Here is a 26,541-nt window from a genome sequence, read left to right as displayed (position 1 = left end):
TAATTTACTAAGGGATATACAGAGAATTTATTATTAAACGAGCGGACAAAGGGAGTGCCTTGGTTATCATGAACACATCTGACTATATATAAGAGACCCAAAGGCAATTGTTCAGTACTACGCATCTTTACAAACTACAGGAATACCCCACAGATTTATAAAAGAAGAAACTATAAAAGATAGTGAATAGCTTTCTTCTTGACAACAGAGATCACATAAACAGTTTAATTCCTGAGAACCCAAAATGGGTTACTTCTACATGCTTTCTAACCCAGGACGGCCTATAACCTCAGGAACTGGTTCACTTATAGAAAATGTTTCAGGATGGTTGAAGCACATCCTTAAACCCCTTTGCCCGCAATACAACCAGCTACATCCAGGACACCACTGATTTCCTAAAAAAACTGTCTTCTTAGGCCCCTTACCTGTGTGAACCTTACTGGCCACAATGGATGTACAAGCACTTTACACAAACATCCCCCATGATGATGGCATATTGGCATGTGAAACATACTTAAAACAGCATGATTTACCCACAGAGTTAGTTATACAAATAATTAAATTCACTCTGACACACAAACTATTCTTATCTGGACAAGACTTCTACTTGCAACAAAAGGAGACTACAATGGACTGTTGGTTTGCACCTTACTACGCGAACCTATTTTGTCTTAAAACCAATGTTGTATCTCTTTTACAAAGATTACACCTTCATAATTTGGACTGCCAGTGAGGAGGACCTCCTCCATTTTCATAACGAATATAATTCTTTCGATCCCAACATAAAGCTGAAGCTTTAAAAAACAGAAGACAGCATCATTGACACCACCATTCAACTGAAAGATAACAAACACTCTTGTAACTTCTGCTTTTTACAAACCCGCAGACAGATGGACATACCTGAGAAGGGATAACTTCCGCCCCAAGCATATAAAACGCTCCATCATTTTTCAGCCAAGCAATATGTTAAAGTCACATTTGATTAGATCCAACATACCAGAATAAACAACTGGAGGAGCTCAGACAAGATTTCATTAGACAAGGATATACTCTTAATGCAACAGACACTCAAATAAGAAGAACTACAACCTTCTGGAATATTAAATAAAAACAAGGATGGCAAGAACCACGTCCCCCTTGCTGTCACCTCTAATCCACACCTTGATGCACTTCGAAAAATTATAAAAACAACTTCTGCCAATGCTAAATAATGATGACATGCTGAAAGATGTGTTTCCAGAACCTCCCCTCCTGGCATAGAGACAACCACCAAACCTGCAGCAACTAATTGTCAAAAAACCTCAAAGTGAACCAACAGATAATGGTGCCTATAGAAAAGATGTAAAACTTGTGCTCACATTTATAATACAGACCATGTAGTCATACCACATTGCTGACAAGAACACCACAAAAAGGAATCATTTTCCTGCAGATCGTCTAATGTGGTCTAGCTAATTCTCGGTATGAAATGTCTGAACACTGCACTCTATGTGGGAGGAACTGGACAAACAATCCGCCAAAAGAATTAACTTACACAGGTTCCACATTAAGCCTGGCAATAGGGATGTTCCTGTAGCAGCCCACTTCAACAGCCATGGACACTGTGAGGAGGACTTTACAGTCACAGCACGTATGGGCAACTTCAAAACACAGCAAGAGAGAAAAGAATGGGGTATTAAATTCATGCTATAATTGTAATTATTATAATTCATGCTTCTGTTCTGTGTATTATATTGTATTGACCCCCTACTTTTGACACCCACTGCACGCCCAACCTACCTGGAAAGGGGTCTCCCAAGGTTTCTTCCATTTTTCCTTGTCTTCTCAGAGAGTCAAGGCTGGGGGGCTGTCAAAAGGCAGGGCCTGTTAAAGCCCATTGCGGCACTTCCTGTGTGATTTTGGGCTATACAAAAATAAACTGTATTGTAAACTGTATTGTATAATTTAACACATTAAAAAAAAACTTTGTTTAAATTGAATCAAGAGGTTTATGACCAGATATGAGGATTGTTTGCATCTCTTGGACTGCCCCAGACAACCTGACTATAGACCCACATTGTATAGAAAACCTCATCAAAATCATCAAAACACTTTGTTGGACAGTTATCTTATCAAAAGCTCTTAACTATATATTGTTCTCCCTTCTTGCTAAATGAATCTTAGCCTGAAGAGGTCTATTATTTTTTTTACATTTAAGATGCCTCACATTAAGGTACTCCAATGCTGTATCTGTCCTGGTGTCCAGTTTCTGTATTACGTCTTGCCTGAAGAAGGGGCCTGTGTTGCAGTGAAAGCTTGCATATTGTAATCTTTTTAGTTAGCCAATAAAAGGCGTAATTTTGCTTAACTTCTCATTGCATCCACAATGGCTAACACGATAAAACACACTACTACTAGAAAAAAGCATTCAGGAGGTGGTGAGGCAGCCTTTTACTGTTATGCATCTGAAATCTGGAATTTTATTGAAATTCTCTAAATTAACTCTGTGGAAAATTTTTAAAAAACTGCTAAAAATGAATTATTTTAATATGGCTTTTTGTAGCTACATTTTAGTTTGTGGTGGATAGGGGGCGCTCTCGCTCCCTTGAACCCTTGTCCACAACTCCAAACACCAGGTAAAAGTCCAAATGCTGACTTTATTAAATCGCCACAGTGCACAAAGCATCCTCTCCTCCACAATACTCATACAATAACAATAATCACTAATAAACCAATCCTCCAGCTCCCAGACACGTTGCGACCCTTCCACCCAGCTCAGCTCACCGTCTGGGAGCTCCCACAGTCCTTTTATATCTCCTGACCCAGATGTGTTCTCCATCCCCAGTCCATGTGACTCTCAATCACTTCTGGGTCAGGTACAAGTTCTTTTCTTCACCCCGGAAGCACGTCATTCCTCTTGTCCACGTGTGCTTCCGGGGCGTAGGGAAAATAGCCATTATTCCTCCCTGCAGCATCCCCTAGTGGCCCCCATGGCATCCAGCAGGGCTGCGCATAAAAACATTGTCCATGATGCCCTGCTGGTCTTCTGGGGACCTCCATACTGCAAGGAAGTTTCCACCTGGCGGCTTGGGGGTATTGGCCGGGATAATCGGCCGGCCATCCTCCACAAGTTGTATTCCTAATAGAATATATGGGCATTGAATTATCATATTCTTCATGGATCTGCAATCTGTATTAATATCTACTATTTTCTCCTGTCTTTCTGTGCCACCACCACCTGATCTAGGCACCATGTACCCCCCTGAGATGACAGAATGAAGATGGGTGTCTTAAGTGTCCACAAGACCAACTCCATCAAATCCCATCATAGGGGCATTTTGGCCTTGGAACCCTTGCATATTTTTTATTTTTCTCCAGCCAGACTGAAGGTTTTTTTTTTTTTTGCTTGTTTTTTGTGTTGTCCCAGGCATCTGACCTTTCCTAGCTGTGTTGTTATTTATTCTTTAATATTATTGCTTATTTTTAACAGTTTTCTAACAGTTGCTGTATGAAAATATGCTATAGAAATGTTTTTGTTAAAAGGCAAATGATCAGACCAAACTGTGAATTAATCAACTGGACAAAGGGAGAGCTTAACTCTAGAAATAAGCAGGATTTTTGAGGACCTGAACAACTGAAACAATGTTTCCCCTATCCAAAATAAACTCAAGCACATACAAGGTTCTTTTGTATTTTTTACTTTAAAACCAGGACGCAGTGAATGTAGATCAGGTGGTAGCAGCTGGCATGGCAACGTCAAGCAACTGATCCACAAAATGGCAACATTATTGATCCAAATGACAAACCAAAATGGTGGTTTCATGAATTCACTGACAAAACAAAAAATGAAGTACATGATATTAAGAGAATAAGTTAGAAACAAGGGCGGCATGGTGGCGCAGTGGAAGTGCTGCTGCCTCACAGTTAGGAGACCCGGGTTCGCTGGAGTTTGCATGTTCTCCCCATGTCTGCGTGGGTTTCCTCCTACAGTCCAAAGACATGCAGGTTAGGTGGATTCTAGATTGGCCTTGCTGTGTTTGTATGTGTCCTGCGGTGGGTTGGCACCCTGCCCGGGATTGGTTCCTGCCTTGTGCCCTGTGTTGGCTGGGATTGGCTCCAGCAGACCCCCGTGACCCTGTGTTCTGATTCAGCGGGTTGGAAAATGGATGGATGGATGGAATTAAAAACATGCATAAGAAACGTACAAAGCCAGAAAAACTGATAATCACAAGATTTATGATCTTTGATCATAAGGTGTTCTTTTTTTTACAATAATAACAACATGAACAACAGCATTTATTTCTACAGTGCGTTTTCATACAAATGATGTAACTCAAAGTGCTTTGCAAAATGAAGAAAGAAAAATATAAAAATAAGAATCAGAATTAGAATATCTTTATTGTCATTGTAACAAATACAATGAAATTAGGTGCAGTCCATGTGGTGTCAAAATATAAATAAATATAATTACAAAAGGATAAGAAGAAATAAGGTAAAACACTAACATTCAACATAAGACCTTAATTGTACATGAACACTATTGCACAAGATTAGGCAATACTAAGCAATAAAGAATAAAGTAACGTCCGATGGCAGTAGTGAGCTGCTCTTATTGATAATATTATACAATAAAACCATACATTTGATTTGCATCTGTAATAGCCAGAGTAAATCTATAGTACTTGTAAAAGTTAGCATTTTATATTTTCTCTTTTATTCTCTCAGTCACGATCACGATACAAGCACCCACACCACAGATCTGACGCTGTTTAGTTTTGATTTGAAACAAGGAATAACTGTAGATGTGAGTGGTGTTTGAGGCAATGGAACTGGACATTCTCTGATCTGGAGGGATAAAAGCTGACATACAAACGCTGGTGAATCTGCCTTCTTCGTATCTCATTGTCGCTTCAATTTTTTTTATTCAGTTTTATTCAGTGTTCCTGCTTACGCTTATTTAGTGTGTGCCCTATGGTCCATGATGTCAAAGCCACACTGACGAAAAACAGAGACATAAGTATATATACTCAGCAAAAAAAGAAACGTCCCTTTTTCAGGACTGTGTATTTCAACAATAATGTTTTAAAAATCCAAATAACTTTACAGATCTTCATTGTAAAGGGTTTAAACAATGTTTTCCATGCATGTTCAATTAACCATAATCAATTAATTAACATGCACCTGTGGAATGTCGTTAAGACCTTAACAGCTTACAGAAAGTAGGCATTTAAGGTCACAGTTCTAAAAATGCAGGACACTAAAGAGACTTGTCTACCGACTGTGAAAGATGCCCAGGGTCCCTGCTCATCTGCGTGAACGTGCATTAGGCATGCTGCAGGGAGGCATGAGGACTGCTGATGTGGCTAGGGCAATAAATTGCCATGTCCGCACTGTGAGACGCCTAAGACAGCGCTACAGGGAGACAGGAAGGACAGCTGATCATCCTCGCAGTGGAAGACCACGTGTAACAACACCTGCACAGGATCGGTACATCCGAATATCACACCTGCGTGACAGGTACAGGATGGCCACAACAACTACCCGAGTCACACCAGGAACACACAATCCCTCCATCAGTGCTCAGACTGTCCGCAATAGGCTGAGAGAGGCTGGACTGAGGGCTTGTAGGCCTGTTGTAAGGCAGGTCCTTACCAGACATCACCAGCAACAACGCCGCCTATGGGCACAAACCCACCTTCACTGGACCAGACAGGAGTGGCAAAAAGTGCTCTTCACTGATGAGTCATGGTTTTGTCTCACCAGGGGTGATGGACGGATTCGTGTTTATCGTCGAAGGAATTGAGCACGTCTGGGACCTGTTGGATCGCAGGGTGAGGGCTAGGGCCATTCCCCCCAGAAATGTCCAGGAACTTGCAGGTGCCTTGGTGGAAGAGTGGGGTAACATCTCACAGCAAGAACTGACAAATCTGGTCCAGTCCATGAGGAGGAGATGCACTGCAGTACTTCAAGCAGCTGGTGGCCACACCACATACTGACTGGTACTTTTGATTTTGAGCCTCCCTTCATTCAGGGACACATTGTGAAACATTTTTAGTTTATGTCTTATGGTGTTGACTCTTTTAGTGTTCATACAAATATTTACACATTAAGTTTACTGAAAGTAAAAACAGTTGAAAGTCAGAGGACGTTTCTTTTTTTGCTGAGTATATAATATTGGGAATTATTCATTTTATGATCTGTATAGTACATTTTAGAAAACACTGTGGCACTGATGCAACATTATTCATATTATTCATATTCACTCACATGCCATCTTGTGGTTGTAATCAGTGACCGCGTGATTTTTTTTTTCCCCGATCTTGCCCTGTCTCCACGTTGCTGTACGGTGCTGTTTCTTTTGTACTCCTGGACATGCAGAGGAAGGAATAGTACAGAGAGGTCGGTTCCATGCTACAATATATGCAAACATCAAATTCAAATATTAACAGTTTCCACACACTCATGGACCGTCCTTCCTACATTTACGACATGTGTACCTATTGCAATGTACACACTTCTCTCTATGCTGTGGTTCCTATTACACTGAAGGGGCACCTGACACTGACTGAGTTGGCTGTCTTGGAACAGAAGCTTGTCGATGTTGCATCCTCTTTTTCTTTTTCCATCACCTTTTCTTGTAAAAAGCGACAACAAAGTTCCTCTGCAAGGTGAACCAATGACACTCTTCTTTTCTCAGTGGACCCCATGCATGCCTCATACAGTACATGTGCCACCAGGTCAAGCTTGTTATAGCACAAGCAACCGACCACCTGTGTGTTCCTGCTCACACTGAATAAGCTCATGTCTTCTGGTGCATGCACCGGGAAAAAAAAGAAAGAGACAAAGATATGTGACATTTTGAAGAAATCATTGTATGACCTGAATAGTACCAATCAGAAAACATCATCGCACTAATGCAATATTATTTGAAAACGAACAGCGCCAGATTGGGTGTTAATTTATGGTACTTGTAAAAGTAAAATTTTTTTTCAGTTTTATTCTCTCAGTCACGTTTCACACTCTCCCTCCCCCCCTCCTGATCAGACCCTAACTAACAGTGTCAGCACCCATTACATCTTGATTACAAGTCAGGAGTTCTTACCACTGCACCACAGAAGCTATCGTATCATCCTTATACCTTTTGTGAAAGTGTTTATTTGATATTTGGACTTCAGGTTTCACACATTATACAGTTTATGTCTACATTTTGTCATTTGTTACTAAAACATGAAAAATGTTTCTGTTTTAACAATGTGTTTACATACAATGTTGTAGACACGAAACACACATGAAATGCATGTGTTCCAAATAACGATCTATTATTTACCCTATACATCTCTACGTACCTCACTCCCAGATAATCAAGACTTGTGCTGGGAGACCTTTTTGCCCTTTCTGCGGCAGTGGGGTGGATGGTATCGCAGGCTGCTTGCTGCTTGTGTTGATCGACACATTTACAAGACAAAAGACGCTGACAGAGAGGTGCGAAGGGATTAAAGGTGGGCTGGAATTATATGTTTTTTCGTAGGCTTTGGTAATTCTAATGTTAATGTATTTCTAAATAACACATTTCTTTTAATTTTTCTGCCACATGTTACGTTTTCAAAAGGTATATTTATTTATCAATTTACTATTTCCCCTAATGGCCATTTTTATTTTCTGTGAGCCTTTATGTTCCTCTCCTTAAAAGTTATTCTTGAATTAATCTCTTTAATTCAGTGGTTGGCAAACCTTTCTGGCTTAATTTCAGATAATCTGATCTAATTGTTTAATTTAGTGATATTCAAAAATCAATTCAATTTGTGAATTAAAAAGTGGAAACGATAAAATATCAATAGAATATTTCATTTTAATTTACAAGCATTCAATAAAATGTATATATTGCAACAAGATTACTTCAATATTTTGGGGCACCTGGTGCCAAACCCCATGTAATTAGAATAAAGAAAATCAAAGAAAACACATGTTAAATGTAAGCGGAGTCTTTCTCAGCCCGGATTCATCTCAGGATAACTAACTAAGATGGGGGCTCCTCCAGTTATGATGTGTACAGGCAGGAAGAGTAGGATCCATGTGGGCAGATCTCTCACATCAGATGAGAGCTGTCAATCTTTCTTTCTGCAGAGGAAGGAAAACAGAGGCCGTGATCACAAAGCATCAACCCCTGGATTGGTAGAGATCAGTTCTTTTGTCTTGCCCATGGTGGTGGAGAGGTTGGAAAGGAATGAAATTGGTTATATGGAACAGATCAAATGCTTATTTTCCCCACTGTATGTGTATATATATATATATATATATGTATATATATATATATATATATATATATAAATATATACATACATATACTAGCAAAATACTTGGAGGATGTGTTGTGTTCAAGTTACATTCCATGTTTGTCAACCGTTGTAAAGATAACAGGTCTCATTCATCAAAGTGTTCATTAGCCAAATCGGTACTCATGAATCTTACATGTTTAACAGGCATTCCTGGTATTAAGTTGTCCATTTGCTTGCGAATATTTAGCGGTAGCTTGTCTATGGACTTAATTTAACTTTTCCCAGTCCTGCAAAGTCAGTTCATGTGAGCCGCTCGAGTACATGCATCAAGCTTCTCAGCTGTGCTTGTGCTATCTCATGCAATCTTGCGATGTCCACGGCTTTATTTAATGTTAGCTCAAACCCGCACTTAAAAGTTTCTCTTGCACTTTTGCTGAGTTTGTGCCAAATACTATTCTATCCCTGACCATCTCATCTTCGTTTGCATAAGCACAGTCCTTCACCAGCAATTTAAACTCCGTTACAGCAATTTTAACTCTGTTACAAAGTGAACAAAAGTCTTGTTTATACCCCCTGCGTTTGCTTCTCATTAAAGCTTGTATCTCAAAGTGAATATCGTTTATTCGTCTTCTCATGACTAATGCCACGGCAGCCTGTCTATGAACTTAATTTAAACTTTAGGTTTACACCGTGCTTTGTTTCCTCAGTAGCTGCACTTATTAATATGCTTGTATGCGTCACTCACTTCATATTCTTTTGCTGCCTTCTCAATTGTGTAATGCATCTTTTGAACAGGTTTCATTTATCGAAGTGATCACTATCCAAATTGGTACTCGTGAATCTAAGATGTTTAAAAGGCATTCTCGGTATTAAGTTGTGGATTTGGCAGCGTGTCTATGAACGTAATTTAAACTTAAGCCTTACACCTTGCTTTCCTATTGATATGTGTACAAAGGCTAGTTCAGCATCAGAGGGTTTCTGCAGTAGCTGCGCTTATGAACATGCTAAGCACAGTCCTTTAAGCACAGTCCTTCACCCGCGAATATTTACCTTAGGCAGGCACTCAATTATGTGGGATGCAACTCCGCTTCACACAGCGACCAAGCTGCAGGCTATGGCCGTATATATGGACGAAAGTAGGTTCCAGTTATGACTGTTACGCGTAGAATTTTGAAATGAAACCTGCCTAACTTTTGTAAGTAAGCTGTAAGGGAAGTTGGAGAATTAGTGAAGAGTCAGTCAGTGAGGGCTTTTCCTTTTATTAGTATATACTGTATATACAGTATATATATATATATATATATATATATATAGGATTGTTAAGTAATCAACAGAAGTTGGCACACCTGTGCAAATTGTTTGCTTCAACTTGCAAGGCTTCCATCCATCCATCCATTTTCTAACCCGCTGAATCGAATACAGGGTCATGGGGTCTGCTGGAGCCAATCCCAGCCAACACAGGGCACAAGGCAGGAACCAATCCTGGGCAGGGTGCCAACCCACCGCAGGACACACACAAACACACCCACACACCAAGCACACACTAGGGCTAATTTAGAATTGCCAATCCACCTAACCTGCATGTCTTTGGACTGTGGGAGGAAACCGGAGTACCCGGAGGAAACCCACGCAGACACGGGAGAACATGCAAACTCCACACAGGGAGGACCCGGGAAGCGAACCCGGGTCTCCTAACTGCTGAGGCAGCAGCGCTACCACTGCGCCACCGTGCCGCCCCTTGCAAGGCTTCATTTACTTTAATTGCTTTAGAACATCTGTAGGTTGTAACCTATTAGTTGTTCTCTGAAGAAGGCTGATTTGTAATATTCTGATATTTCCTTTTTCAGCTTTGCTCTCCTAAACTTTAAATTTAAATTTTGCTTAACTTTTCAACATTTTAGGTCATTTATTACATTTCAGCTGATTAAATTTGAAGAAAAACTGGAAAAACTGAGGTGTTCGAAAACGTTCGACCAGTAATGTATATACATATATATTAATACACACATATGAGTATATATATATATAAATATATATAGTAAGTGTCAGAATGGATGGACTGGCATTCCCTACTGAGGTCAGGGATAATTTCCTACAAGGCCAGGAGGCCATAATGGAAGGAGAGCAAGGATGGAGATGCAAGCCAGCTGGGATGGCCCTTGAGTTTTGTCCCAGTTGGGATGACTCAATAATGGAAAGGGGATAAACAGATTTCAAGAACAATTCATCCTCCAACACGGTAGGTGGTAGTATTCCACTGTCAGAAGCCCAGCTTGGACACCCACAGGTTTGCCTGAGACTTGTAGTATGGAAGGGCAGCCCTGTCTTGGTCCTTGGACGTTGCAGTGGAGTACTATGAAGAATGCAAATTGTGGGGAGCTACCAAATGACCTGGAAGTGTCTCCGGTAAGCAGCATTGTGACACTGGAAGTACTCCTGGGTTTAAAATAAAAAGGAAATGTCTCAGTTCATGGGAAAGTCAGAGTTGGCAGGTAGTGGACAACAGGTGAGAGAGCAAGAGGGAGAGGATGAGTAAAGGAGACAGAGATGCTTATTCAATTATTTATTCATTTAGTAGTATAGATGGTACTGGACTGCCTTCAACCTGTGCAAGAGACGTTTCTGTAATAAATACAATTTTATTTCCACCTAAATTTGTGTCTGGCTGAGTTGTGTCTAGTGTTTGGGGTTCTATATGTACTAGCCGTCCCCCTCAGTTCCGCCAGCATAGTAGTGAGACAGGATAGTCAGGAGGACCCAGCCTGCCACCCACTCCTGAAATCACGCTTTCCCTTCCCCTCGGCCTGCAGCCTCTGTGTCTGATTAGTGTGAATATTTCACTCATGCAAGTGAGCTATGAATCAAAGTGTGATGAGAGAAGGCGCAAAATCAACCGGAATGTTCAAGCAAATTGCAGAAAAACATCTGATCTAAACCTGTTAAGTAGTTCTCTCGTGAAAAGCAGACAGACAGACAGATGTGAGATTATATATATATATATATACAGTATATTGAGAACACGCTGAACGCAGCCCCAAGGGGACGTGGTCACTCCTCTGAAACCCCCTCTTAAACAATGATTCAATCGGAAGCAAACACAGTTTTTCATCTCCTCTTTGCTGGACTGATTGCAAGGATGCTGCCGCTGCCGTTGCTGCTGCTGCCATGCCGTGTGATCTGCATCTTGTGCGGGGCTTCAAACATTTAAAAGTCTGCACCGCAGCTGTCCTTTTGTCTCACTGCCTTGGCTCTCTTCACCCAGACATCCTCCACTTTATTCTTTATGCTTTATTATGCTGTTTCTTGAAAACCTTGAATAAATCTGTGCAATTTTGTGACCCAAGCATGACAATATATATAAATATATATATCTATATATTTATAGATATATATATTTAGATATATAATTTTTTAATAAATTATAAAATTGAATGCATACAATAAACTCTGTGTTAAAAGTATGCAGCATAGACATCATTTAAAGACTGCAGTACATACAGTATGTCCAAGTTGTGACTCAATGTGTAAATAGTCGATCCTCTCATACACGTTACTTTAGATAAAAAAAATTCACCCAAATACAGTACATATCTAATAATAATAATACAGTATTACAGTAAATATAAACAGCAATTTTTTTCTTCCATAAATACAAATGAGAACACAACAGCTGCTGACTCGTCTGTGACCAAACATTATTTGTAATATTTGGAAATACAGATTTCCTTCTGAAATGATGCCTTCATACTGTGCCCTTTAGCTCAATTCATATTGCTTATTTGTTAAAAATGTTATTACTGCTACTAACCTGCATTCTGTGGTTGAAAAAAGGGCTTATTTAGATAGTATTTCATCACCATAGTTACATACATTTTACATTTTCTCTTTCAGTAAGCCTTTCAATGTACAGTACGTGTAAAGCTTATGAATACATACCACTTGTTGCTTCTTACAGATAATATAATAAAAACCCAATGACATCTTGCTCACAAATTCACAGTTACCACATTGCCAAAGGATCAAACTTAAATTGAAAAATACCTTTATTTGTGCATTGATATTAGTAAAGCCTTAGAATGCAGAACAAATTCACCGAAACAAGTAAAAAAACCCGTGAGATTTTGCTGTGTTACTCGAGAGCTCATGATCTGCTCAGTGCTCCACCATTTCTGGTCTTTCTCCTCCAATGTAGGGAAGGCTTTTAGCTGGACTGCTACTTGTTGTTATTATTATTCATATTGAGGTTGTGGGTTCAAATTCACTGACTCTCTAGGACCCTGAGCAAGTCACGTGACATGTCTGTGCTCCGATTGGAAAACCTAAAGAAATGGAAACAATTATATCAGAAATTTTGTAAGTCGATTTGGATAAAGGTGTCAGCCAAATATTATTATTATTATTAAGTTGCATTTATAGAGCACCTTTCACAAACTCAAGGTTGCTTTACATGCAGTCATTCAACCCACTATATCCTAACTACAGGGTCACGGGGGTCTGCTGGAGCCAATCCCAGCCAACACAGGATGCAAGGCAGGAACAAATCCTGGGCAGGGCGCCAGCCCACCGCAGGGCACACACACACACCAAGCACACACTAGGGACAATTTTGAGTCACCAATGCACTTAAGCTACATGTCTTTGGACTGTGGGAGGAAACCCACACAGACACAGGGAGAACATGCAAACGTCATGCAGGGAGGATCCGGAAAGCAAACCCGGGTCTCCTAACTGCGAGGCAGCAGCACTACCATTGTACCACTGTGCCTGCCACCTGCTTTACATACAGAGTAAAAAAATCATTACGCAGAAGACAAAAGTTTGTAGAACAGGAAAGTTTTCAGTTGAGATTTAAAGGTGGATAAAGAGGAGCAATCTCGGAGAGACTGAGGAAGAGAGTTCCAGAGTTGATGCGTAAATATAAATATTAAGGCATGTTTCCTCCTGCTTTGTCCTCATTGTAAGATGTGGTCAAGCATGTTAAAGGCAAAGGCTAGAAGACCATCTACAAGCAGCTTGGTGTTCCTGTGACAACACTTGCAAATATCATTAAGAAGTTTAAGGTTCATGGGACTGCAGCCAATTTCCGTGGACATGGCCGCAAGAAGGAAATCGACCTTAGAATGGGCAGGAAAATAGTGAGAATGGTAGACAAAAATCCAAGGACAACTTCAGCTATAAGGTCAGAGTCCATCAGTGTCTGATTGCGCCATCAGTTGCTTTTTGAGTGACAGTGGGGTAAGTGGAAGAAGAAAACCGTTGAAAGGAAGACATAAAAAAGCCAGACTGGAATTTGCTAATATTTATATTGACAAGCCACAATGCTTCCCCGAGAATGTCCTTTTGGGCAGATAAGCACAAAACTGGACCCTTTTGGCAGCTATATGTCCACAGACAAAATATGAAGCTTTCAAAAAAAACCATACCTACTGTTAAACATGGAGGAGGCTCAGTTATGATTTGAGGTTGATTTGCTGAATCTAGAATGGGCTGCTTTGAGTCTGTGCTGGGAACAAAGAAATTTCAATACTATCAAGACATTCTGGAGCGAAATGCACTGCCCAGTGTCAGAATGTTCTGTCTCAGACACAAGTCATGGATCCTTCAAGAAGATAATGACCCAAAAACACACAGCTAAAAGTACCCCAGACTGACTAAGAAGACATTTTGGACTATTATGAAAAGCCTTCCATGGGCCCTGATTGAATCCTATCAGACATCTATGGAACAAAACTCACCAAGTCTGGAGAAGATCCTCTTCAAACCTGACATAGCTGGAGTAGTTTGCTCAGGACAAGTGGGCCAAACGACCTGTCAACAGATGCAAAAGTATCATGGAGAGCTCCAGGAATCGCCTGTTTGCAGAGATTGCCTCTAAATGGTTGTGCAACAAAATGCAGGGTGAGTCAAAATTATGTTAACATTTGAATGCCAGAAACAATGTATTCATAAAACACACTTCATATGTGCAAGATGATTTACAGAAATGTTTCAACCTGTTTGTCATCATGTTCAACACATGTACCATACGTGGCACATAATATAAGTAAATACATAGCAGTGTCATTAATGTTAACATAATTTTGACTCACCCTGTATTAGGTTAAGGGTCCCATCATTTTTGTTCTTGTCGTTATCATTTGTGTTATTATTTTAAATCAAAACTCTTTAAGTTTCTGGGCACTGGGCTATTCCAATAACATCATACCACATGCATTATTAAGAAATCCCATCAGGGAATGTTCGTTTTGCATCCCTCAAGCAACATTAGTCCAGTTTTGCACAGCCATCATTTTGGATCCATTCTGACCTCTTCCAGAACTGTCTGGTTTGATGCTGCCTCTGTTCAGGCTGAGGCCAATCTGCAGTGCATCATCATCGTCTGTGAAAAGATCGTAGGCTGTAACTGACCTCACATTCAAGTCCTATATGAGTCCAGGGTATGGAAGTGGGCACACAGATTATCGCTTGATCCGACTCACCCAGGGCGTCACCTGTTCCAAAGACTTCCTTCTGACAAATGCCCTTGGGCAGTGAAAGTTAAAACAACACGTCACCTAATCATGTTTTTTCCATGTGGAGTTATTTTGATTAATCAGGTCTGAGCTTCTAATCAGTATCTATGCATACCCACACACTTGACTACATGAACATTCTAACTTCTACTTTATCTTTTTTATTTTTGATATAACCCTTGTATGTTGCATCATATTTTAGCATTTTACATTTATCTTTTGTATTCTGTATTGTCCTTGTGTGTGGCACCAATACAATCAAGACAAATTCCTAGTACACATTAGTGTACCTGGCCAATAAAGTGCACTCTGATTCTGATTCTAGAGCAACGCCTAAATTATGTTAAATACGGAAAAAACAATGAAGGCTTGCCAATCACTTTTGTCAGTTTCAAGTTATTTCCGAGACAATGGTGGGCTCTTATTTTTTTTGTGGAGTTTGAAATCCTGTGTAGCAGAATTTGGCACCAAGCTACACTCTGGACTCTTGTAGTTCATGGACTGAACGTATCGATGGTGAGATCAGAAAGACACAGACACAATGTTACAAAAGTGACGAAAACCAAGTGCACTTTATTAACAGGTGCTACTAAACAAAAATGGTGAAAAAAATGATGTGGCGTCATTAATACTAGAATTACCAGAGCCTACGAAAAAACACGTAGATCCGTCCCACCTTAAATTGCTTCGCACCTCTCCATCAGCATTTTTTGTCCTATAAATGTGTCAATAAGTAGCAAGCAACCTGCTATCACATCCCTCCACCCCGCACAGTTTTCTCAACTCAAGTCTGTTTACCTGCGTGTCAGTTGCTTAGAGTTGTATAGAGTGAGAAGTCAAGCAAAATGACACCTTTTATAAATACTATATCGTTATTTGGAACACTTGCATTTCATGTGTGTTCTGTGTCTTCAACGATCTATGTAAACACATCGTTAAAACAGAAACGTTTTTCATGTTTTAGTAATAACTGACAAAATGTAGACATGAAGTGTATAATGTGTAAGGCCTGAATTCCAAATATTAAAGAAACACTTTCACAAATATAACAGAACAAGTGCGCTTTTATTCAAGAATATAACTGCAGAAAAAGAACCCGCATTAGTGTATGACATTGACATGCATTTGCTACGACCACTTTGGTAGTACAATGGTATCAACTGTTGACTGATAATCAAAACTTCACGGGTTCCAGACCGGACGAGTCTGTTTTGAGAAGTGAGCTGCTCTAATTCTTACTTTTTTAGAATAAAAGCATACATTTGATTTCAGTCTGTAACAGCAAGCAATAATCAAGAAGAAAGGAAAAAAAACTATATGCAAAAAACAGATGTCCTTCCTTCTCCCCCAGTGAACGATCAGGAAAAAAGAAATCAAAAACGATGTAAAGTAGGAAAAAAAACATTATTTGATATTTGAACTTCACACATTATACACTTCATGTCAAACTTTTGTCGTTAGTACTAAAACATGAAAAAGGTTTGTCTTTTAGGTACTGTATGTGTTCAACATTGCTTGCATTTCCTGTCATCCTACACTTACATAGATTGTTGTAGACACGGAACACACATAAAATGCATGTGTTCCAAATAACAGTATATTATTTACCCTATACAGCTCCTGGTATCTCACTTTCAGATAATCAAGGTTTGAGCTGAGAGAGCTTCTTGCCCTTTCTGTGGCTGTGGGGGGATGGGATAGCCTGCTGGTTGCTGCTTGTGCTGATCGACACATGTTACAAGACAAAAGACGCTGATGGAGAGGTGCAAAAGGATTTAAGGTGGGCCATGATGCCGAGTTTTATTTGTAGGCTTCAGGGATTCTAGTGTTAACTCACACTCACCACTCCACCTTCACTCTGTGTATTGTTCTGAAGGTTAGTCAGCCACCCAACATGCTCAAAAGAGGACCTTTGGTGTCGATACTTCTGTTTTATAGGTGGAAGGGGGATTATGGCACCCAATCCTTGCTGATGCATTCTCGTTCCCCAATCAGGGAGTACGTAGTGACTCTGCTCCCACTGTGCTGCCTCCTCCTCCAGGAACTTTCACATTTACAGGGGCAAATACTGGAAGGAATTGTCTGCAAGCTCTGTACTTCACTCTCTCACATGCCATTGCACCCCTGCCGGTAAGTACTACTGGCTATTTTAAAACTTGGCCGAGGACTTTAGACAACTTGGATGGCTTCTTTTGAACCAGACAATGAACTAATCACATTGCCTTTTATACCTTTCCCCAACAGCGGCAGAGCACGACTGCCAGCGGACCTTGCCCAATCACATGTTGAACAATTCCTGCTTTAGCAGGAATACACTATTACACTATACATACACTATTTTGCCAAAAGTATTGGGACTCCCCCTACAATTTCATTGAATTCAGGTGTTCCAATCACTTCCATGGCCACAGGTGTATAAAATCAAGCACCTAGGCATGCCGACTGCTTCTACAAACATTTGTAAAAGAATGGGTCACTCTCAGCAGCTCAGTGAATTCAAGCGTGGTACCGTGATAGGATGCCACCTGTGCAATAAGTCCATTCGTGAAATTTCCTCGCTACTAAATATTCCACTGTAAACTGTTAGTAGTATTACAACAATGTGGAAGCAATTTGGAGCAACAGTAACTCAGCCAAGATTGGTAGGCCATGTAAAATCACAGAGCGGGGACAGCGCATGCTGAGGCACACAGTGTGCAGAAGTTGCCAAATCTTTGCAGAGTTAATAACTGCAGACCTCCAAACTTTGTGTGGCCTCCAGATTAGCTCAAGAACAGTGCGTAGTGAGAGAGCTTCATGGTCAAGCTGCTGCATCCAAGCCTGACATCACCGAGTGCAATGCAAAGTGTCAGAGGCAGTGGTGTAAAGCCCACTGCTACTGGACTCAAGAGTAGTGCAGATGTGTCCTCTGGAGTGATGAAGCACGCATTCCGATGGACGCGTCTGGGTTTGGCTGTTGCCTGACTGCATTGTGCCAAGTGTAAAGTTTGGTGGAGGGGGGATTATGATTGTGGGGTTGACTTTCAGGGGTTGGGCTTTGCCTCTTAGTTCCAGTGAAAGGAACTCTTAATGCTTCAGCATACAAAGCAATTTTGGACAATTTAATGTTCCCAACTTTGGGGATGGCCTCTTCCTGTTCCAACATGACTACACACAAGTGCACAAAGCAAGGTCTATAAAGAAATGGATGATTGAGTTTGGTGTGGAGGAACTTGACTGGCCTGCACAGAGTCCTGACCTCAACCCAACAGAACAGGTTTGGAATGAATTAAGAGCGTAGACTGCGAACGAGCCAGGCCTTCTCGTCTAACATCAGGGCACACCTGGTCACAAATTCCCATAAATACACTCGTACACCTTGTGGAAAGCCTTCCCAGAAGAGTTGAAGCTGTTATGGCTGCAAAGGGTGGGCCAACTCCATATTAAAGCCAATGTATTAAGAAGGGGATGTCATTAAATTTCATGTGTGTGTAACGACAGGCTTCCCAAAACTTTTGGCAATATATAGTAGATATATCAGGCAAACTGCTGAGAAGTCGCGTCTCCTCCAGTGATAGAACACGCCACCTCCTCCCTCAAGGTAAGTGTGCCCATTTTCTCAATAGCTGTTTAAAAAAACACAGGTAAGGCTATAATTACTATAGTGTGACGAATGTTTTCTCACTTTCAATGGCGCGATTCACCATATGGAGGCATACCGACAGGTTTGTACACATCAAATTTGGACAAATTTGTTTGTCTATGGTGCCTAAAAATACTGTGTTATCAACATCTAAAAAACTCATTTGTCAAGGAGACAATCATACCACTAAAAAAAAAACAACAAGAGACAGAACTGGTATTTGAAGACATTTTTAATAAATAATGTGAAAAAAATTACATGATTAGGATCGATCCTCTGTATGCAAAAGTATGGCTAATGATAAAGAACTTGCATTTTACATGAAAATAATGAAAACAACAAAGCTAATTCCCTTAGTTCCGAAATCTTTGCTATGCAACCATTTAAACAGTTTTAACTAAGTTTTAGTACAAAATTTCTTTTCATATGATGGCACTCCAAATATTCATTTGCACAACTGCACATTTTTTTTGTATTTTTTTTTTCCATTATTTTTCAAATGTCGTTAAGTCTTGATATGTCAGCATTCTCTAACGATGAGAAAAAGTCGTGTATGTACACGTCCAGATGATGTATGGCTTCACTGTGAACATGAAGTACACAGACTGAGAGGGACAAATGGATCCATCAACCCTTGGTGTCCTGGAAACCGAGCGGTCTTCTGAAACGTGGGCCTTCTTCTATGTATGCGTGTTCCATTCGTCGCTACAGCACCAGCTTATTGTTTTTTAAAACTACAACACCATGATTAACAATACTTTCTTGTCCGACTTTATTTTTCAGTAAGACAAAAAGGATTAATAGATACAATGGTTTAAAATAAAGTTAAGTGATTGTGCTTTTAAAACCAAAGACAAAAAAGAACAAAACAAAAAAATAACAAACAAAAATCAACCAACAAAATACAGTGCATTACACAAACAAAGAACAAACCATTAAAATGATCCCTCAGTGGCACTCTGCTGGGGTGGTTGACCACTTCAACAATTTACAAAATAAATCGTCAGCAAAAAATAAAAAATAAAAAGGAAGACAAATTGTTGGTACCACAATAGGTTACAAAAAAAAAAAGAGATGTATTTACAATATGGGCCACCCCAATCCGCTTGTAGCTAATTTTATTACAGTAACCCCACTGTAAAGGCTTTTCAAGGGGCTGACCACCACGGCCCCCTTTCATTATATTGTCAGTGTAAACTATTTTCCCATATTGCATTGTAATGAGAACAGTACCACTAGATGCGCTGCTGTTACTGTACTTTTTTTTTTTTTAACTGGATGCCAATAAATCCAGTCATAAATTAAAAATATATATATAAAAATTAAACATTAATAAATTGGTAAGTTGACAGGATGAAAAGAAAAGAAAATGTACATAATCTGATTGCACCAAACTTGGCATCTGGTAACAAAAATTAAAAGACAGGATACTGTTTCCCCATTAACAGAAGACTTTAAAAAAGGTCTTTTTGTTTTGCAGCTCTTCGTTTTTCAGCTTTCTTCCACCTGAAAAGCAAGTATAATATAGATTATAGTATACAATGAAGTAATCAAATACAGTCATATGAAAAAGTTTGGGAACCCCTCTCAGCCTGCATAATAATTTACTTTCAACAAAAAAGATAACAGTGGTATGTCTTTCATTTCCTGGGAACATCTGAGTACTGGGGTGTTTTCCGAACAAAGGTTTTTAGTGACGCAGTATTTAGTTGTATGAAATTAAATCAAATGTGAAAAACTGGCTGTGCAAAAATGTGGGTCCCCCTTGTCATTTTGCTGATTTCAATGCCTGTCACTGCTCAATACTGATTACTTGAAACACCAAATCGGTTGGATTAGCTCATTAAGCCTTGAACTTCATAGACAGGAGTGTCCAATCAAAGCAACTCTCAAAAGATCTGAAAACAAAGATTGTTGAGTCTCATGGTTTAGGGGAAGGCTACAAAAAGCGATCTCAAAGGTTTAAACTGTCAGTTTCAACCGTAAGGAATGGAATCAGGAAATGGAAGGCCACAGGCACGGTTGCTGTTAAACCAGCAGGTCTGGCAGGCCAAGAAAAATACAGGAGCAGCATATGAACAGGATTGTGAGAATGGTTACAGACAACCCACAGATCACCTCCAGAGATCTGCAAGAACATCTCGCTGCAGATGTTGTATCGGTACATCGTTCTACAATTCAGCATAATTTGCACAAAGAACATCTGTATGGCAGGGTGATGAGAAAGAAGCCCTTTCTGCACTCACGCCACAAACAGAGTCACTTGTTGTATGCAAATGCTCATTTAGACAAGCCAGATTCATTTTGGAACAAAGTGCTTTGGATTGATGAGACCAAAATTGAGTTATTTGGTCATAACAAAAAGCGCTTTGCATGGTGAAAGAAGAACACCGCATTCCTAAAAAAACACCTGCTACCTACTGTCAAATTTGGTGGAGGTTCCATCATGCTCCAATTTCCCCTTGGGATTAATAAAGTATCTATCTATCTATCTATCTATCTATCTATCTATCTATGCTGTGGGGCTGTGTGGTTAGTTCAGGGAATGGGGCCCTTGATAAAGTTGAGGGTCGGATGAATTCAACTCAATATCAACAAATTCTTCAAGATAATGTTCCAACATCAGTCACAAAGCTGAAATTATGCAGGGTTTGGATATTCCAACAAGACAATGACCCAAAACACAGTTCGAAATCTACAAAAGCCTTCATGAAGAGGGAGAAGTACAATGTTCTGGAATGGCCGTCACAGTCCCCTGACTTGAATATCATCGAAAATCTATTAGATGATTTGAAGCAGGCTGTCCATGCTTGGCAGCCATCAAATTGAACTGAACTGGAGAATGGTCAGAAATACCTCCATCCAGAATCCAGACACTCATCAAAGGCTATAGGAGGCGTCTAGAGGCTGTTAGATTTGGAAAAGGAGGCTCAACTACTGTAAGTATTGATGTCATATCTCTGTTGAGGTGCCCACATTTATGCACCTGTCTAATTTTGTTATGCTGCATATTGTATATTTTCTGTTGATCCAATAAACTTAATGTCACTGCTGAAATACTTCTGTTTCCATAAGGCATGTCATATATTAAAAGGAAGTTGCTACTTTGAAAGGTCAGCCAATGATAAACAAAAATCCAAAGAATCAAGAGGGATTCCCAAAATTTTTCATATGACTGTATAAAAATGAACTACTGTATTTTGCATTAAGAAAGTAAAAAAATAAAATGGAACACTGTATGGCACAGCAACTGGACCACTGGAATGGTTCTACAATTTTGCATTATTTTAAAGAACTCATGAGTTAGGAACGTTGCAGCTTCATAATCACATTTTGGAACAAAGTTGTATTTTGAGGTGACACATGCAGTAAAATGTTAAGTGTTGCTGTCTCAAGCCTGCCCTTGTGTGTGGTGTGTGCACATTCTCACTTTGGCATCATTATGCGCTCCACTGGACACAATTCAATAAGAATAAGTGCATAAATAAAAAAGTGTGGGCTGAAAGTCACGGATTTGACCCCAGAATGTTTGTGGTCATACTGTGCACTGCTGGAGTGTTAGCCAGATGAAACGGATTTCCTGGCCTACAGATAATTATATTTCCGCATAAACAGAACCGTTATTTGCTTTATTGATCCCTGATAGGCACCCCAGGTCACTGGCTGTCCAAAATCAATAACGAGGGTGAATTGCATTTAAGTGCTACTTTGTGTCATTATCACCATTACAGACACAGTAAGCTGAAAGTCTGGTTTAATAATTATAATTCTTCTTTACATTTATATAGCGCTTTTCTTACTACTCAAAGCGCTCTTCACACAGGGAGAACCCAGGAGGTGAACCCACAATCTCCTTACTGCAAAGTAGCAGCACTACCACTGCGCCACCTACCACATGTGCTTTCTACACATGCTTGACGTCATGTTGATTTGTAGCGGCCTAGCATGAGAGTAAGGGAGACTGTTAGTCAGGACAGCCATCCCATGTAAAAGGAATTTCTGAATTCCATCTTGTTATGGCCCAGTTACCATAGGTACTTTGTAGTGGTGATACTAGAATTTGAAACTGCAACTCCCAGCAGTCCCTGAAGGGTTCTGATTGGTCTTCTGCTGAGGGTGCAGGGGTTGTTGGGGTCAAAGGAGGTCAGCGCGGTGACCTAAAGGAGAGAGGAAGGGTTTTTGTAATGTGTGTTTCAAGTTCCTGTCTCTCTGCCTGCCTTCTGTTGGGTTACATAATTATTCGTTTTGTCCTGGATCGTTTTGTGGTTGGGGTCTGGATTGCCTGCCATCTGCATATGTACATGAGGACTGTAGGTGGATTCACAGCCATCCTGCGAGGAAAGAAGTGCTCCTGAACCATCCACCCGTCTTCACCATTTCAGGAACTACCGGTAGGACTATCTTTACATTCCCATTCAACGTGCGGATCTCTGGACTATCTATTCCTATCATTATATTTCATCTGTTGCCGTTTTTCATGGACTTTGCTGTGTGTGTTTTGCTTGTTCTTTGTGTATTTAATGTATAATCGTCGTAAGGGGAACAGGGGTGGTATCGTGGTTTTCATTTATTTAATTTGTTTTCATTACATTCTTTAATTGCTGTTAGATTACCGGTTTGCTTTTTTTTTGTCTCTGTTTTCGAGTGCGTGCGGATCGGGCCAAGGCTGGGTGCGTCCCTGGAATCTCCACCATAAAATAAATAAATCAGGTGTGAATCTTAGTGGAACTGGACCACTAAAAGTGAAGGCAGGATGTTACAGCAAAGGCTCAGATTTTTATGACAAGTGACTAGGCACCCAACGTAGATCTCAATACAGTAACCGTGACAGCTTCATGCCAAAACTTAACACACGGAAGTAAATGCTTGTAAATCACGACATTAAGCTTCTGCTTCTCTTACTTCACACATTATGAAGACCCTAAACAGCCCTGACTCCTGGTTGCAGACCATCTTGATCCTCAGCAGTTGGTCAACTAAGCTCATATAGGTGTTATATACGAGGGGGACCCAAAAATAATGAGAATTTTTTTCTGGAGGCTGCAGGGGCGTTAATTCCGACGTTTACCGGTTAGGTGCTTGTACTTGACTACCCTCTGCATCATTCGGCTAAGCGGCGTCCTGGAGAAAAGGTCTGTAAGATCAGTGCAATTTTTCTCTTGAGCCTCTGTTACCATCTTTGTCTATTTTGTGATGGTAGGTTTGAAAGAACAATGTGTTTGCATCAAGTTCTATTTCCTTTTGGGGAAAACAGCAGCACAAACTGTCACAATGCTTCCGGAGGCGTTCAATGAAGAAACTTTGAGGCAGGTAAGGGGTTTTACCCTGAAGTGCTCAAGCGACTGTGTGATGCAGTGCAGAGAAAACGACCGAATTGTGGTGATCAGGTGAGTGGCTTCTACATCATGACAACGCTCTCGCCCAAACAATATCGAGTGTGCAGCAGTTTCTAACGAAAAATGGGATGACAACAGTTTCCCATACGAACTTCCTGCACCTTGTACCCTGCGATTTTTTTTATTTTTTTATTTCCAAGAATGAAAAGGAAGGTGTTTTCAGGATGTAGAGGAGGCCAGGAAGCAAACGATGGAGGCATTGAAGGATATCACCTTGCAAGAGTTTCAGAGCAATGTTGACCAATGTTCACAACAAGGCACTATGTGAATGCTCCCAACAATTATACCCTCGAAATATCAAAATAATTAAGCAGAATACTATGACGAAGAGTAAAGGACTAAGATCATTTTTATTCATCTACTAGCCTATTTTGTACATTTTACTTTAAATTCATTCTCTGGGGCTGATACCAACTGAGACCAATTGCCTTCTACGAAAATTTAAAAGATAAAACCTAAGAAATTAACCAATAATCAAGTAACAAATGACAAGTAAATACCTCAATTTCATCCTCTTCGTGTTCAAAGGTCCCCATTCCCTGGAGTCCGGCGTCTGATGGATTCCTCCTTCCTACATTCATCTGATCAGCTCTTCGCCTCCCTCCAGAGCCCCGTGATGACATAGAACTGGATGAACTTGGGTCTCTAGGAGTGTGAGGTGCGGGAAACGAGGGCCTGCTATATGGAAGTATATCTTCTGCAACTTTAAAAGAAAAAAAAAGACATTTTGAGCATTTATAGAGTTTCACTTCAGGTTCCATACAAGGCTTTAACATGTACAAGATGTCATACTACAATAAACAGCTGAAAAACAGTGCCAGTTTAATATGGGAACATTAAGATGGATGTGTGGAGTTAGAAAAAAGGACAGAATAAGAAATGAAACCATCAGAGGTACAAACAATAGGAGATATCTCTAAGAAAGTGCAGGAAAGAAGGTTGAGGTGGCATGAACATGCAATGAGGGGAGACAATGAATATGTGGATAAAAGAGTGATGGGAATTGAAGTAAAGGGGAAGAGGAAGTGATGGAGGCCAAAGTGAAGGTGGTTGGATAAGTAAAAGAAGATCTGAAGGAAAAACGCTTGACTGGGGATGAGGTGCAGGACTAAGCTGGATGGAGAAGGGTGATCTAGCACGTTGACTCCACATAGAATTGGAAAAAAGTGAAGGGAAAGAAGAAGAAAAAGAAAAAAAAAAACACTGAAAATAAACCCATATTGTTTGTGTATGTATATATACTGCATTAGTTGTGCTACCTATCTAAGATGGGTTGAAATCTAAGTAAATAATGTAGACCTCAGCATTAACTTTTGCAGTGCACCATGCAATGCATATGTTTCTGTTATATGCCATTAGGTATGGGATTCATAAAATCAGTGTTGATATACGTGATATGCCATCTATTGGAATGAGAACTGCAATGCATTTTATTACTACAAATGTCTGTGATCTGAATGACAGAGACATAGCAACCAGACGGATACACAGTCAGACACAGACACACTTATCCTTTTATTACGGTGGATATACATCTGAAGGCTAACAGAAAATGGCATTTTGTAGAGTACAAGTCCAAGGAGGTTCTGCTGAAGCTTTATAACACACTGGTGAGGCCTCGTCTGGAGTACTGGGTGCAGTTCTGGTCTCCAGGCTACAAAAAAGGACATAACAGCACTAGAGAAAGTCCAGAGAAGAGTGACTAGACTTATAACAGGACTGCTGGGTATCAGCTAGGAAGAGAGACCAAAGGAAATGAACCTTTTCAGTTTAAGCAAACACAGATTAAGAAGTGACATGACTGAAATGTTTAAAAGTAAAAGAAATAGTACAGTGGATTTCAGCTGTTACTTTAAAATAAACAATAACACAGGGACACAGTTGGAAGCTCTTTAAGGGTAAATTTTGCACAGAGAAGTATAGATATATGCAATATACTATTAATTATTGTAGTGGGGGAATAGAAGTTTAGGGACCTTCAATCATGACTTGATGTTATTTTAGAGAAATTAGGTAGATAGGATTGGTGAGCTTTGTTGCGGTGAACAGTCTGTTCTTATGAAATATTTCCTAATGCTCTATCTATCTATCTATCTATCTATCTATCTATCTATCTATTATATAGTGCCTTTCATATCTATCTATCTATCTATTATATAGTGCCTTTCATATCTATCTATCTAATATATAGTGCCTTTCATATCTATCTATCTACCTAATATATAGTGCCTTTCATATCTATCTATCTATCTATCTATCAGCATGTAAATATATATATTGTCACACTTGCATAGAAACATCCAGGTTTCTCCCACCACAGGCTGGGAGTGGGCACAGCTGCTAATGGTGTTGTCTTTCTTTGCTCCCTCAGTACCAAGAAACCACCCAGTGAGGGCAACTGACACCACTCCTTCTGGCCCCTGGGCCATAAAAGCCCAGCCGCCCAGTAGGAGGTGTCACTTGTTGACGAGAGACCTGGAGAGATGCAGTTCCTTCGAGCCGTAATAAGAAGCCATACTTGAAGCCTTGCTATGCAGCAGTTTTTTGTTAGATCCTCAGAAGTCTACATTTCTATCTGTAATCACGCCATCAAGCGCAGTTTTATTTTACTTTGGAACTAAATGGGGACAGCTGGGCTGGCACCCCAACATTTATCATAGTTATTCACCTGTTATTACTTCGCAATGCTATCAGAAGGAAGGACACACAAGGAACATACAAGTTCAACCAGACACACGTTTAACTGGGACACGGTG

General features: G+C 40.1%; 1 protein-coding gene across 7 annotated transcripts in view; it reads right to left on the bottom strand.

Annotated features, from left to right (window-relative positions):
* Nucleotides 1-18,603: 18,603 nt before the first annotated feature.
* Nucleotides 18,604-26,541, bottom strand: part of robo1 (roundabout, axon guidance receptor, homolog 1 (Drosophila)) — a 1,363,953-nt gene continuing 1,356,015 nt past the window's right edge. For all 7 annotated transcript variants that reach the window (XM_039745862.1, XM_039745859.1, XM_039745860.1 and 4 more), the window contains 2 exons: nt 24,286-24,488; nt 18,604-19,895 (listed from right to left, as the gene is read on the bottom strand). In XM_039745862.1, the coding sequence (XP_039601796.1) occupies nt 19,881-19,895; nt 24,286-24,488 (218 nt within the window). In that variant the 3' untranslated portion in view covers nt 18,604-19,880. The remainder of the gene's footprint in view (nt 19,896-24,285; nt 24,489-26,541) is intronic.

Source organism: Polypterus senegalus, chromosome 2, assembly GCF_016835505.1.
Source record: "Polypterus senegalus isolate Bchr_013 chromosome 2, ASM1683550v1, whole genome shotgun sequence".
In the NCBI taxonomy this organism is placed as follows: domain Eukaryota; kingdom Metazoa; phylum Chordata; class Cladistia; order Polypteriformes; family Polypteridae; genus Polypterus; species Polypterus senegalus.
This window is presented reverse-complemented; position numbering and strand designations above follow the sequence as displayed.